The sequence below is a fragment of the Lemur catta genome, chromosome 11 (genome assembly GCF_020740605.2).
Source record: "Lemur catta isolate mLemCat1 chromosome 11, mLemCat1.pri, whole genome shotgun sequence".
In the NCBI taxonomy this organism is placed as follows: Eukaryota; Metazoa; Chordata; class Mammalia; order Primates; family Lemuridae; genus Lemur; species Lemur catta.
Window position 1 is genome coordinate 41,737,317 of NC_059138.1, and position 16,542 is coordinate 41,753,858.

At 34.6% G+C, this 16,542-nt stretch overlaps 1 protein-coding gene across 1 annotated transcript in view; it reads right to left on the minus strand.

Moving 5' to 3' along the window:
* Positions 1 to 16,542, minus strand: part of MAGI2 (membrane associated guanylate kinase, WW and PDZ domain containing 2) — an 836,940-nt gene that overhangs the window by 494,116 nt on the left and 326,282 nt on the right. Inside the window, exon 2 of the mRNA XM_045564147.1 lies at positions 679 to 798. Within this exon, the coding sequence (XP_045420103.1) occupies positions 679 to 727 (49 nt within the window). The 5' untranslated portion in view covers positions 728 to 798. The remainder of the gene's footprint in view (positions 1 to 678; positions 799 to 16,542) is intronic.

The following is a 16,542-nucleotide window of genomic DNA, read 5'->3' on the forward strand; positions in this document are numbered from 1 at the left end:
TCAATGCTATCACTCCCCTTTTACAGCTAAGAATATTAAGGTTTAGTGATATTAACTGAGTTACTAAATATTTACAGCAGGTAAGTAATGAAGCCAGGTTTGTAACCAAGACAGATTCTGGTTCATGTTACAGTGTTCTTTCCACCAAAGCATATTTCCTACATTCAAAGATTTGGTTTAATCTGTTGTTCATGTTTGACTTGGGTACACAAGGAGATTTGCTATCATGACAGAGCTTTAGAGTTCATTCCCAGATCCTATTTTCCTACCCCATATTTTGCATGGGAGGCAAGTGAAGGCCAGTAAGGTGGAGTAACTTGAGAAAGCCACACAGGGATAATGACAGGACTGGAACCCTACCCCTGCCCTCATTTAGACACCACCTAGACACAAAGACATTTAATCTGGAAGATCACAGTTTAGCCAGCTTAGCCTCAGGAGATAATCATAAGGATACTTCAGTGGGTATATCATATACATTTCTCTAGGCATGCTAACAGTATATTTAATTGAGATGTATTTTAACTTTCCTTTAGGATACATTTTTAAAATTATCTTATTAGAATTCTCAAACCAAAAACAGAAGCACATTGGCAACCTGGCGTCCTAATGTATTTCAGTCAAATGAGAAAAATATGATGCACCAAGGAACAGATTTTGCAGGAAAGTTGTGCTTACCTTCATAAGTCCCACTTTCTAGGAGAGCACCACTTTTCTCCAATTCCATAAAATCTTCAACAGTGATGAAAATATAGTCCACTCCAGGGACCTCACCCTCCTTATGTGGCCTTGTGGTGCCTGAATAAGGAAAAGTAAAAACAAAAGAGAGACTCTAAATTATTTGTTGTTGAACTTTAGAAATTTACCATACTTTGAATATTCAATAACACTTGTTTGTACATCCTACAAATTGGCAGTTTGCATTTGTCCTTCTGTTTGTTTGGCAACAGAATATAGCAGGGGGTAAAGAGTAAAGTAAATATACAAAGCATTTTTCTTCACTAAGCTTATAAAGAGTCCATTGCCGTGGAATATGGCTGCTTATATTTTTCAGTGAAGAATGCTGAACATTGTGCCCTTTTTGAAGAGGTGGTTTGAATATTGGGCTAGGAGTCTGCTAGCTCAGGAATTTCTACATTTCATTCCCATGAATGGACCTCTATTGTTCTGTAGATTGCTGTGCTATGACATAAAATACAATGGCAAATAGAAATCTTAGCAAGATGGCAACCTACCTTTACATTTTCATGATCTGCTTTCTATGGGGGGACTGTTTGTTCATTTTCATTTGTTAAATTTGTGCCAGTAAATGTATATTTGGGGTTTAAATAACCATAAAACCTTTACTATTACTTAAAATTAAATTTATCACTCAGTTGGAGTTCAGTAATAATTAAAATGACATTAGTAATTATAATGTTGGTAATATAGTATCTAATTTGACAGGAGGAAACTGTCTTTGACTTCATCACACAGGCTCTCCTTTACATGGTCTGGCTTCCTTCCTTCATTACTGTCGCTAATTCTGACTGAATTGGGAGGTGACATCCTTCCAGGAGTTACAGCCTGGGGCCACTGCTCCTGCTTCCTGCATCACCTATCCAGGGAATGGAGCTGCAGAGGGCCAAGGTGACAGGAGCATCAGCTGCTCTGTTCAGCTGCCCTGAAGAACAGAGCCTGCCAGGCAGGCTGTCCAGTATGTGAAGCGGGAGCAGAAACAGAGTATGTACTCAAGGCTGCAGATTTGTTTTCTGGTATACTTCCTTCCCTCATCATACCCTGAGCTTCTTCCTTTCTTGTTCTATGCCACCTACATAAGGCATTTTGCATGGTCAGATTGTAATTTACATAATGCATACATGCAAATAAGTATGCAGAAATATACAGAGGCCGAATACATAAGCAAGGCAGTACACTGGCAGACGTCTTCATATTTAAAAACTCCCCCATATTGTCTATATACTGAAAAAAAAAGTATTTTAAATCCTTAAATTTTATTTTTTGCTTTCTGAATTTGAAGCCTTTATCAGCTAGGTCATGAAAATAACCAGTCAGTTCTCCTTTTGGTCTGTTAGTATCAAATCTTGACTGCAAATGAAAGGCAGAAGCTAATGTCAGAATGCAATGTGCTGGGGAAATTGATTTGGGGTAAAAATGAATAATTCCAATTGCAAACGTTTTTTGAGATTTGAAGGCATTATTTTCTCAAATTTTTACAACCCTTCTTCGGGGGTTTCAAAACAATCGTTTTCCATAATCATGTTTAATGACTTTCCTCTGAATTTGTTATTTTATTTTGTTTAACTGAGCCACATTTTGCAATATTTCCTACTGCTTTTATGCTATAAAAAAGAAACCTCCCACACCTAGTATGCATAATGTTTTCAAATTAATGTTTCTATGAGAACCTTAACTTTCAATATCCTCTTATGTGCTTAAATTTGTGAATTAGAAGTATATTAACATGGTTGTGGCAATCAATTTGTTTTTCTACTTATTTAGAGCACACTCTAATCATTAAGAAAAATCAAATAACAAAGATTCAATTTTCCTTACTAATTTATCTGCATAATTCAGAAGCTACACACTTTGGTTAATTAACTGCTTGCAGTATGGTAATGCATTCCCAGCACAATGTGAGCAGAGGATCACATACTTGACAGCAGTTTCCAGGGCTGCTGACCTGTTTGGAGTAACTTGGCTGTACCAAATTCTAGTGAACATGTTTGTGGTTATGTTATTCTTGGGAGGACTATCAGCACTTTTAGTTCACTGAGTGGTTTTCCATCTCCATCTTGCTCCTCAGACCTCTGTGACTGAGTTCTTACCTCTGTGATGCATCAGTGTCACTGTTGCTGTTGACCACCTGATGCTGACTGCCTAGTTGGACCGAAAGCTCACCTACCTCACTGAAGAAGTTCTACTCTACAATCTCAAATGCTGCACTCCCCATCTTTGACATCAATCTCCCATCCTTTTTTCCTCATTCTGCTCCTCTAATTGTGACCTCCCTTGATCTCTCTTAATTTCTCTGATGTCCCCCAAATCTGGCTTTACTTGCCTCCCTCACTACTAAGGGTCCAGGAACAACTTAGAATCCTCCTTCCTTTAATGCACCTTCACCATTTTCTGACTCATACCAAGTCTCCACATTCACTACTGGCTGTTGCATTCATAGACAGCAGTTGCTACAGAAAACCATAAACCTTCTCCAACAAAGTTCTCTATAAATTCAGGTTATTTAATATCAGGTTCATCCTACTGATGCTTGAGAATCCTTTTATATGTGGCTTCTTGCCTCTTCTTGTCACATTCCCACCGTTTTCTAATACTCAATTGCCTTGATCTGCAAAAGACATGAGCTCATTCTTTCTTGGTAAAGCAAGAGACAGTCTAAAATCAAATTCCCTAAAGTTTCCTGATTTCCATTTTTCTTATCTGCATTATCTTCATATTTTCTCTTTTCCATCAAAACTAACCCTTTATTGGAATTATGCATCCATCTTGCTAAAGTGAATCCCTTCTCCTTTGCTTCTTTTCAAAATTTGGTTTTTATTTTTTTTATCAAAGTTGCATATACAGATATTTTAAATTTTCAAGCAATTCTATGAGGCTTGTTATTTTTAAAAAAGCAGACTCTAGTCACCACTCCACCCCCTACACACACACACACACACACACACACACACACACACACACACACGCCCATTTCCCTTTATCCTGAGGCAAACAGGTTCAGCTCTTTCAGCTGACTCATTTGCTTTGCCTGCATATCTCTAGAAATAATTACCGAAGTAAAAAAAAGTCAAGAGGCATCCTAAATAAATTTATTAGTAATTATTTATCCAGTAATTATTTCTAGATCTTCAAGTGAACAAAATGAGAATTTGGCCCTCTTTTGTACACAATTCTACCCCCGTCACATTTACAACTTCCTCCTTTTTTCATTCTTCTAACAGAGCAAACTTGTGCTTAGATTACTATTTAATGTTTACATTAATACTAATAATACTACATAAATCTATTCCCAGATGAACCTTGTAGTGTACCAACTACTTTTCCCTTCTTGTATAACTTTTTGATTAATGTATTTAAAATGGAAATGACATATTAAATCTACAGTAATCATTAATTCAATTAACAAACTCCTTGTTAGATAAATCTTTCTAAATGTACAAACATGTTTCGTATTTTATCCAGTTTATCCTATTGAAGAACTCTCCCCAGGAGCCTTCTAACCCGCTGCAATCTGCACTGTGTTGACCTAGCCCACAGCTGCCACCCTAGGATCATCCTTTGTCAGCATCCTGGGATTCACTTTGCCTCTGTCTTGTATTGTTTCTCCTCTTTTTCAGATTCTGTGCCTATTTTCATGGTCTACACCTCATTTTGGCAGAGCACATCTGTCAGAAGCTTCCTGTCTTGTATGGGACCTACATTGTTCTGAGATTTTGCCATGTGTCACTCTGCTTCCTCTTTATCCTAAAATTTCCACCATTAGAATTACTCTTGGTTTAGACAAAGGTGAAACTACCTTTAAAATGTATGCTATAGTGGAGAAGAGTGTGAGCTGTGAGATCAAACTGCCTGCGCTTGTTGGGACTCTGCCATAGGCTGTCAGTAATATCTTGAGCAAGGCCCTTCACCTCCACAAACTCTAGGTTTCTTATCTACAAAACGGGAGCAATACTAGTAGCATCTTCACAGGGTTGATATGAGGAACAAATGAGACAATTTGTATAACATACTTAAGACAATGTCTGGCACATAGTAAGCAATCAACAAGGATTATAAGTTAAGTACTGTTGCCTGGAAGAGCAGAGGTGATATCATAGACAGAAGTTTTTCTTTTTTTAACGAATTCTTGCCACAAATATCAATTTGAGTATTTACTATGTGCCAAGCATTATTCTAGATGCTTGGGATATATCTTTAAATAGCACAGATTAACATTCCTGCCTTTAAGGAACTTATATTTTAATAGGAAGAGGCAGAGTAAACAAAAAAACAAAATTAAAAAGTTATATAGTATGCTATAAAGGGGCAAATCCTATTAATTGACCAAAAACCACATCATTAGCACCCCTGCACAATTTAGTAGGTCAATTAGACAATATTGAGGAAAAGGTTGAAGAGAAGAGAGACTGTGAGAAAAGGAACTGAACAGAAGGAGAGACCTGTAATACTTGTAGGCTTCAAACTTTCCAAGGATGAGTATTACAACTTGATTGGGGACCTCTGGGAAGCAATGGGAGATTCAGAATGAGCCTTGTTATATTTTGAAAATCACTCAGTTCTTAAAGAGATATTTCGCTTATTTCATACATTGCTTGGTTTAGTTTAGGTCACTTGGCTTAACACCTTGGTGCCCAATACAGGTATTTTTGAACTTTCAGTTATTTTCATAGGACTGATAAATATGACAGTGCATGGTGAATTCTGATGACTGGTATACGTGTATACACACAGATATTTACTTATTAACTCTCATTTTTAAAAGAAGAAAGTAGAAGCATGGTATGATAACAAGGTTCCTACAATTGAATTTCAAGGACATTGAATTCCATTTTTGTTTTAATGTTTTACTCATGTGATCCTGGATTAAAACATCATTAAGTTGACCATCAATTTTCTTATCATGTGCTGAGGTAAATAATAGATATAAAAAGGCATTATAAAAAGTAAAAGCGTACACACCATGCCAATAATATCTGCATTCTTTTTTAGTAACATTAATAGTACTACTAAGAATACTACAATTACAATAAATATCATTGATGGTAAATTATTTTTCAAATATATTATAATAAAGTTTTAAATCAGTTACCTTCATTCAGACTAACACTTCTTATAAAGAAAAAAATCTTATGTCTAAGGATATAAATTGCCTTTTTTATTGTCTGGGTGTAAAGAAACATGAGCCAAGCTATAAATCCATTTTCTTTGATTCCACATTAAAATGTGGTACACAATTGCTTAGTTACTACTTGCAGGGGTCCTTTTGTCTTTTGTTAGACACATAAAACAGCTATGGCCTATGGCCTAGGCTGCAAGAAGTTTTTTGCCATTTGCTGAATCATTTGAAAAGTGTGAAAGTACTCATAAAACCTGATTAGTGGGCCATTTAATTGTACCTGCAGGTACAGCACCTGCAACAACAAGAGTCAGAATGCATGATTTTAGATCTATGTGTCCAAAAAGAAAGGCTATTAATTGGTGTTAAATCAATTGGCAAGGCAGGGGCTGAAGAAGGAGAAAGCAATTGGAGTTTTACGAACACCTCTTTGGAAAGTAATATGGTTCTAAAAATGAGGCAAATGTATGTGAAATGAAATGAAGTGTTAAACATTGGTAATTTGCAGCTAAAGGTAACTAGATTCAAGAAACAGTTAAGTTGAATTTCCTAAAGTGGTTACTTACCTTATTTTTATGCTGAAATAATTATAGTTGCTTTCTCAACTCAAGACATTATGCATAGAGAGTTGACAGGAAAGCAAGACTCAACAGCAATAACAAGTAACCATTCAGCATCGGAAATAGGGTGGAAGATGTGGAGAAAAAAGAGGGAATATAGATGATACATCATATAGCTGAAGTTGAAGCTCACCTTCTTTTATTGTTCTTATATTTTTGTTCAGGACTTTCCTAAGTGGTGTATAGAAAAGTCCAAAAATAATTTTTATTATCCAAATATTTTATTCTTATTTTTTTTCCAGACCACTCCCCTGAAGGAAAAATAAATAGAACTGAAAGGGAGGAAGTGCTACTAAAGTTGTATTTGCTTCATCTCCTTTAGCTTCATTTCTTTAAAAAAAAAAAAAACAACCCAGCTTATTTTATTAATTGCTAAATTAAGTACTGCAGGAATAATACCTGTTTCATGAGTTAATGAAAATATACAATACTTTTGCTCAAAAGACATGTCTAAAGAGAATGCATTTTCTCCCAAATGGTTAGCTTATTGATACACAGTGAAATCACATGAAGGCCACTTGTCATTTTGTTACCATGGCAACTTGGGGTGCTGATGGATTTTTTTCATTATTATTCTACTTTTTAAATGAAGGAGCATTGCTCCTTTTGCCTTAGGAAGAAAAGAGCATGACATTTGTGATAAATGTAACTCTAAAGAACATTTCCCCTCATCTTTCCAATATTTCATAATTTCAGTAAAATAATTTTGTAAAAGTCACCAGCTTAAAGGAAAGAATTATTATTTAGATGATGGTTCAGTGAAATCATCTATTGTGATCTGTTCTGATGTGGTGAAAGCTCCACAGAGCCTGCTACATGGCAAGTACCCAACACATATTTGCTAAAGAAATGGACTTGGAATTGATCATTAATAGTCAATGTGTTCTAAGCAGATGGGTCACACTGTGTGAAAATCTGAGAAACTGAATTCTGTTCTTATGCATGTTTCTGAATACATTCTCTCTTTCTTCCTGGTGTTTTTCAACTACAAGCTGGAGAAAATAAATCTTGACAGCTCGGGTGACTTCTTCGGATTCGACCTTTAATTAACTCACTCTTAGATTCTTGAAGACACTTCTTTAGTTTGTCAGTTACTCATTAGCAAGTGTGAACACCATCACCAGATTTGTGTGTGTGCTTCCAATGAAAACATTCATAAGATTTTTTTTGGCCAGTGCCTCTAATGAATTTTTACATAACCAGCCTAAGCCTTGGGTTACTATACTCATTGTGAATTATATAAAATCCAGAAGTATGGTATTATACAGACACAGAGCTAAAGTAAGCAATCAAATAATGAAGTTTGGTTCACTGACTCAAATGTTATAAATTATAAAGTAATGTGAGCCTTACAGATTTCACATTTCCTGATAGGGTGGATTGGATTAAGCTTAAAGCAAAACCTTCAATTCGATTCAATTAATTACCTATTAAGCATAAGAATCATTTATGGCCTCAATAAAACCCTATGCATGTTTTATAAAATACTGAAGATTTGACAAATCCATTCATAAAATGAAGGCCAGTAGTTACTTTGACTTATTTTTTTTTTAACAGTGTGCTGCTCTAAACCTCAGTGATTTCAACACTCCCTCATCCCCTAAAACACTACACTGTCAATGATTGTTTAAAGTAGCATTGGCATATACTAACAAATGTTAGGTATCTTTCAGAAATAGCACCTTTTTGAAGAGAATACCTTGGATATAAAAGTTCAGACTAACATTCCATATGGCACCAATTACTGTTTTAAATTTTAACAGTTTGGATTGAGGCAACATCAGACCCAAATCTAGTAGTTCTTAAAATGTAGGATGTATCAGAACCACATGGAGACTTGTTAAAACACAGACTGCTAGTTCTCACCTCCCAGGATTCCTGAGTCACTGAGGCTTGGGTAGGACCTGAGAATTTGCATTTCTAGCAAGCTGTGATGCTGCTGGTCCAGGAAGTACAATCTGAGAACTACTGCTCTAACTTCACTCACATCTCAGGAAACCCCAAATGAAAGCAGTGTTAAATTTCATTGTCAAATGCAACTACAACAACCCATGGAGTTGTACATGGGTATGACTTTGGCATTGACCATAGACTAATCTACAGCCCTGTACTGGGTTCAGAGAAAAGAAGCCACCATTGATTTACTGGTGCATAAGCAAACAGTCATGAGAAGTATACTGGTCAACCCAGCACACTCCTGTGTTACTTCACATTGCTGTTTCACAGTCAGTGGAATGTTCTCTTAGAGGTTAAATGAATTTGGGAAGTAATGCACCTATCTTCTCTGCTTATAAATAACTTTCATTATTATTTGAAGTGATATAAAACTATTTTGGCCCTATGTGTACAACAATATGGCTTAAATTCTGAAAAACACAGGAGACTTAAATATAGCTCATCAGCAGTGATACACGATAATATGGTAAGAAAAAAACAAGGATCTATTGTAGAAGATCTCTTGCATGAAGAAAAACTATGGTGAATGTCAAAAGAATAGAAGACACAAATGAAAAATTTGTAGATCTCCAACAAGTAAGAAATAGTAGCATCTTATTATTTCCCTATACGAAGGTATCTGATTTGGTAAATGTTAAATTACAGCTTGTTTACAACTATACTAATCAAATTAAATTAGGTGATGGGTAGCATGCACTTTGGAATTAGTACTCAAAGATTTATGTTGGCACAAATTATTTATGCAACCATATCCTTTCATCAATTCCAGGATTTCTCTTCCATAATGATGTCCTTGGTATAAACACCAAGAGTAAATGAGGAGAAGTGAGGAATGTCATTTAAAAGTTGAAGTTTATTTTACTGACTTTTATCACTTGGACTCAACATCTCAGTGCTGAGGAATAAACACACCATCTGGGGTAATCACATTTTAAGTTGACATATGTGTACATAGTTTAAATTTTAAGGCTCCTACTTGAATGGCCATACTTAATTACTGATAGTACCAAGACATCATTGATCAGGGACACACAAGTGCCCCCACACTGAAGACAAGCTAAGGCAAAGCGAATGATTTCATTCATTCACTCATTCATTTGAATCATAGCTATTTTGGTAACCAAAGATTTGTACTATAAATCTTATCCATTCCTTCACACCAAAGTCCAACTCCTCCACCCACCAGATTGCAGAAAAAGCTTTAGTTGCACAAATTACTTTCCTCATAAAAATTCTGCCTTTACTCACTTGCATTCACAGTACAGAATAATCCACTGCTCATGGATACAGAAACATGACTAGATAAGATGACTCACCCAAGTAAAATCAGGTTCCTTGATATCTATAGGCTTGGCTTTTTGATCCATTCGCACAATATATAGATATAACATAGCTAACTCACTCCAGGATAGATGAACACTGTACTCTCAATAAAGTAAGGCAGCAAACCATCATCTCAAGATTCTTCACTTGGCTATTAATTATCCTGAAATTTTTAAGAGATTGGAAGAAGATGAATGGCCCTTTTGTTACCAATTAATTTATTTTTGAACTTTCGATTTTAATTCTTCAATATTTAATTTAGATATGTTCTATATTTGGCATTCTATAGGATTAATGAAAAGAGGTTTTTGATTCCCTAATTTATTATTTAACAGATAATGTTTCAAGATTACAGAAAAGAAAGCTTAAAGAAAAAGAAAAGATCAGCGACTTTTTTATAGAAACAATATATATTTAGTTTGAAGCTTTTATATTCTCCTCATGCAAAATTAATCTGGGCCAGAACTACACTGCACGGAGACCACCGGTCCTCTGAGCACTGCAGACACTACTCTGTGGCCTTCATTGCATAGAAGGTTTAGTGGATCATAACTTTATCATTTTATCACTATTAGAATCTTACAATGACATTAACTTTTAGTATCACCGTATGTCTCTATGGCATCTATATTCTGAAAGGCTCAAGGTAGACCACAGAATACAGAGTCTACAGAGTATCAGAAAATCCAGATGAAGGTAAGGAGGCAGTTAACTATTCAGGGATTTCAAAACATTGAAATGCTTGCCAGATTATATGGCATAAATCACATATTTGAGTGATCAGTTTTTTTTGTTTGTTTGTTTTCATTGAGGGTCTCAAGTACACACACATCAAATTATCACAGAGGGAAGAAGCAAAGAAGGGAGACAGGAGGGGACAAAATATTAATGAGCACCCACCAGCTGCCCTGAATGAGATGCTTTTATTCTTGCTAAAAATCTTGAGCTAAAGAATCCCCTATACATCTGGTATGACTTAATGTTCACAACACTAGCTAATTGTATTAATTGATGGTTATCATATAGTTGATGGAAAACAGAATAGAAATTTACAGCTCAACTTCTCTATTTAAAAAAAAAAATTACAGAATTGAGGAATATTAAAGTAGAAATATACTCAGCCACAGCTGATAGGCCCTTAATTCTGAACTTCATACCCATGGGGATTCAGATACGGAAAACATCTGCTCAAATTTTGGAGACAGGCAAGTCTCCCTGCTCAGACCAGTGTCACTGGCACCAGCCATTAAATGTTGAGTTGCATGGCCTGGCTCCTCCTCAAGAAAAAGAAGGGAAAAAGAGAAAAGTGACTTGATCAAATCAAATAATCATCATCATGAGAAAAAAAAAAAAAAACACAAGTGCCTAGATTTTTAGTCCATAGACAAGTGTATGCCTCTGAAGGAAAAAGGAGGAGGAGAGCAGAATACTTTTTCTGCCTTTTTGAGACTTTAACATTGGACACACAGCCAGCAGCCCCATAGCCTGTGTCCACATGGTCCCTTAGGTGTGAAGGGCAGCAGGACTCAGTTTCTATCCAATTATCATAACCCCCAGGACCCCGTGGTCTTAATCCTAGGCCACTGTGTTTCATTCCCAATTGGAGAGCAAATGAAAAGTGATACAGAGTAAAGAACCGTGTATTGTGAATTGTCAAGTATTCATTTGAGACCTTTGCTGGAAATTTTTACATAAACATAACAGAATAAAACTACACTGTAACAAACACCCTTGACTCTACAGACTTTCAAATCATTGTTCCTGAGAGTTGCAATTATCATGTGAGATTAAGGGAAGTTGTATGAGTTAAAAATACAAAAGAAAATTTTAAGGGAATTTCAAAAGAGAGCTAATCAAGGTACTCCAAGCATAAAGAGATATTGAGTTAATAATGTTATCAAAATAAATACTGGATTCTTTAGAGAAAATGTTTACAAAGTTGAGATAAATCCTTACCCTCTTTAAAGAGAATAAGAAAACACACTTAAAAAAAAAAGAAAAGAAAACACACTTACTAGCCAGGATTAATTGAGACATAATGCAAAATAGAGATGAGAATACCAGCAGTCAACAGCTGATTCAGAATGTTCTCCAAAGTACAACGAGCAGCTAGCAGGGTCCTCTGGCTTTCAATCCTAAAGTATTAAGTGCTGTCCCCTAAACGAAGGGCTAGAGAGTATGGTATTATACAAAACTGTGAAGGCATAGACTGGCAAAACTAGGCTACAGGGCATCAGTGAATCCATGTCAAAATCAATAATATGCATATGTTTAACATGCTGGAACAAATTTAAGTAGCTCTTTATCTCCCCAGTTAAATCCAAACTATTTCTTTGGGTTAGGGGTTGGCAAACTTTTTCTAAAAGGGCCAGACAGTAAATATTCTAGGCTTTGCTGGCCATATCCTCTCTGTGGCAACTACTAAACTCTGTTATTAGAAATGCAAGCTGCCACAGATTATATATAAATAAATGAGCATTGTTGTGTTCCAATAAAACTTTATTTACAAAGTGTCAGGGAGATTTGATCTGCAAGCTGTAGTTTGCCCACCCTGGTATTAGATTTTTGATGCTGTATGTCTTGATACTCTTGTCTCCTAGACTCATAAACCAACAAGATGCAACTTAAATGCCAGCCTCTGAATGTACTGCCCAACATAGACAAAAAATGACCATTACTGATAGTGTAGCCAACATTAAGTATAACATTTCACATATGTGTACATTTTTCTTTTGAAAACTTCTTAAATACAATTAACCAGGTAACATTCTAATACACAGAAACAAAAATAGGGGAAAAGTTCGAGTAAGGGAGATAGATTTTTGGCTCTCAAGAAGCAAGGCAGGGCTGTTCTCAAGAAATCTTTGACCTAATTTGAACAGGTAGTTTCCAGGGGAATCATGTTTTGTGATGCTGCACTAGGAGTGGAAACACATCTGTTCCTTAAGTAAAGCAGTGAAGGAGCCTCTCCATACAATAGGTATTGACTGATGCCATTGTATCTTTTTATGGTATATAACAGTATCCTGCTGACCTTGCTTCCATTTTAGGATATAATTATATTAGTAATGCTTCTGTGGGCTATGGAATTCAGCAGACATTTAATACAGGGATCGAATATTGAGCTTCTAAGTGCTCCTAAACTTCATGAACACATTTTATCATGTTGTATGTATGCTACATGTTGACCATGGGAATCAGGTTACAGTTGTTGGAGACAGGGGTATTCACAGTCATATTTTATATTTGATAGTAAATTTGTTATATCCTGACATAGATATTAAGAGTTACACAATAAAGTTGTATATGAACAATATACACACACAAAGTTTAGGACCATAGCTTAGTAAAATTAGCATAGTGTATGAAAATAACGCAAAAAAAGAGAATTATATTAGGTTAGGCAATCCAATATAGTTGATTCTGTAATGCATTACAGCAAAATACTGAAAATACTTTAGAGTACTCTTTTCTGCTGAAACAATCTGGTAATTTTTAAGATATTCAGTAATATATTTTAGAAAACTTCAATTTTTTCTTTTATAAACTTATCCTCTGTCCAAATATATATGTAATGTTTAAGAATAAATATTAATCTACTAGCAAAAAGAAGAAGAAAAAGAAATGGCTGATGAATATAGCAAAGTAAGGAATTATATGAGAGGTTTCTTTGTGTAAATGACAATATTCATAAAAACTAATTCTTATTGAGCTCTAACCTTGTGTGAGGGTCTGTACTCTGCTCTTTGCATGCATTATATCTTTGATTTCTCTTGACAACTCAATAAGTTGGGTAGCATTATACTTTTTGAGTAACTTGGCCATGTCATAGGACTGTAAATTGACAGTGTCAGGATTCAAACCTGGGTGGCCTGGCAAGGGAGTTCTCCACCATCACCCACGAAATTTCCTATAAAGAATCTGTTGTGGGAAATGAATGGGAGCAGTGGTTGGGAGCCCTGGGTGTGCCTTGTGAATGGGAGATGAGCAGCCACCACTCCCAGCACATTCAAATTGAGTGTCATGCCAGGAGAGACTAGCATCAAATATCCTATGGATATCCAATTACCCTGATTTGATTATATAATGCATATATGTATCAAAATATCACATGTATTCCATAAATACATATAACTATTATGTATCAATTAAAAAAATATCTAATGCAGAAGTAGGGAGAATTAAGACATTCTCTAAACTGTTGCTGAGTTAGAGCAGGGATATTCAAAAAGATAACTCAGAACTATCAAGAAGGTAGCTGAGATACTCTTCTGCTCTATTGTAATAGAGCTCTGAGCAGAAGAAATAGTAGGAAATTTCTTTGAAATAGATAAATCATAAAATATTAAGAATTGGGTAAGTTTTTAATTATCCAGGTCATATTCCCCTTTTGCCAGTCACATAATAGAAATGACTTGTAGAAATTTCAACAAATATATATTTGGTGCCTACATTAGCTGACAGAGAGATGAAAATGAAAAAAACAAGTCTTTCATCATCCTGGAGATCTAAAATTATTAAGATATCGACAACTGCAGCCACTTGTGTAGTAATTATTTCAAAATGGCACTGAAAATGGTAAACATAAAATATATAGTTTTAATCTCTTTAAAAGATAATAGATGGCTTAAAGAAAAGATAATAATACAGTGAATTAAACTATATGATCACAGTATTACAAAGGATGGAGTAAGAGAATGGAAGTATACTGTTGTAAGAGTCTTACACTACATAAAGTGGTATATCACTTATTGGCTGACTGTGATAAGTTAAAGATGTATAATATAAAGCCTAATGAAACCTCTAAGCACACACACTCACAGTTAACAAACAGATCTGTTTCAACTAAAAGTGCAAGACCCAACTCTATGCTGCCTATAAAAAACACACTTTGAATATAACATCACAAAAAGTGAAAGGGTAGAAAAAGATTTACCATGTTATGATGAAATGGAAGCTATAATAACATCAGAAAAAGTAGGTTTTAGAGCAAAGAATATTAACAGAGATAAAAAGGTTCATTTTAAAATAGTAAAGGTGTCAATTCATTAAGAGCATAAAAATCCTAAATGTTTATATACTTAATAACAAAGATTCAAAATACATGGAAAAAATACCATAGAACTGCAAAAAGAAATTCACAATTCCACAACTGTACTTTGAGATTTCAACACCCCTCTCTCAATAACTGATAGAACAAGTAGACAGAAAGTCAGTAAAGATACAGGCATGAACAACACTATGAACTTAATCTAATTGGCATTTATAGAACACTCAATAATGTATATTCTTTTTAATTGCACATGAAAAATTTGCCAAACAGACCATATTCTAGGCAGTAAAAAGTTTCAACAACTTTAAGCAACTCAAATCTTAAAAACTGTTTTCTTGACCACAATAAAATTAAATTAGAAACCAATAACAGAAAAATATCTGGAAAAGCCTTAGATACTTGGAAACACTTTCAAATAATCCATGATTCAAGGAAGAAATCAAAAAGTTAATTAGAAATTATTTTGAACTAAATAAACATAAAAAACAATATATCAAAATTTGAGAGAAGCAAGAATTTGGGAGAAATTTATAATCCAAAATATTTACATTACAAAAGCAGAAAAGTCTCAAATCAATGACCTCAGAAAATAGAAAAATAAGAGCAAATTAAGCCAAAAGTAAGAAGAGAACAGGGAATAATAAAGATCAGAGTAGAAATTAATAGAATAAACAATGAAATCAACAGCTGGTTCTTTGAGAGGATCAATAAAATTGAGAAAACTCCAAGCTAGACTAATGTCAAAAGGAAGAGAGAAGGCACAAATTATCAATATTTTGTAATGAAAAAGTAACTTCACTATAGATTTGACAGATATTAAAAGGTTATTAATGGAATATTACAAATTTATGCCAATAAATTTGACAACTTAGATAAATGGACAAATTCCTTGAAAGACACAAATAACCAAAGCATGTTTAATACTGTACATAGTATAAATATTATAAAAATATACTGGAGAGTGTGTTTATACGTGTGTGTGCGCGTGCGTGTGTGTGTGTGTGTGTGTGTGACTGTGTGTCTATGCGAGTTTGTACTTAAAAACAATCTCTTAAAGAAAACTCTAGGGACAAATAGCTTTGCTGGTGAATTCCACCAAACATTTAAGAAAGACTTAATACTAATTCTATATAAACTCTTTCAGAAAACTGAAAAAAAGGCAAAAATATTTAATTCATTCTACAAGGCCAGTATTTTCCTGATACCAAAACCAGACAAAAGTTAAAAGAGAAGAAAATTACAAACTACTATTCCTCATGAACATAATACAAAAACTCTAAAAAAATTTTAGCAATTTGAATAGAACAATATTTAAAAAAGATAACACATCACAACCAAGTGGAGTTTATACCAGGCATGCAAAATTGATTTAACATTCAAAAGCCAATCAATATAATTCATCATAGTACCAAGCTGAAAGAGAAAACACATTTGATCATCTCAATAGATAACTGAAAGAAAATTTGACAAAATACAACATCCCTGCTAAAAACTCTCATCAAATTATGTTGGAGATATACGTACACAGACACACAGAGGTAGATTATGCACAAATACCATTTACATAAAGTTTTTAAATGTGCACAATTTGTTTATGAATACAAACACACATAGCAAAAGTACAACAAAATATGTACAATTATGAACACCAAACCAGTAGAGTGGTTACCTCTGGAGGATGAAAGAGGAAAATGAGATTACAAAGGGAATCTGAAGAATGATTTAATGGGGGAGAT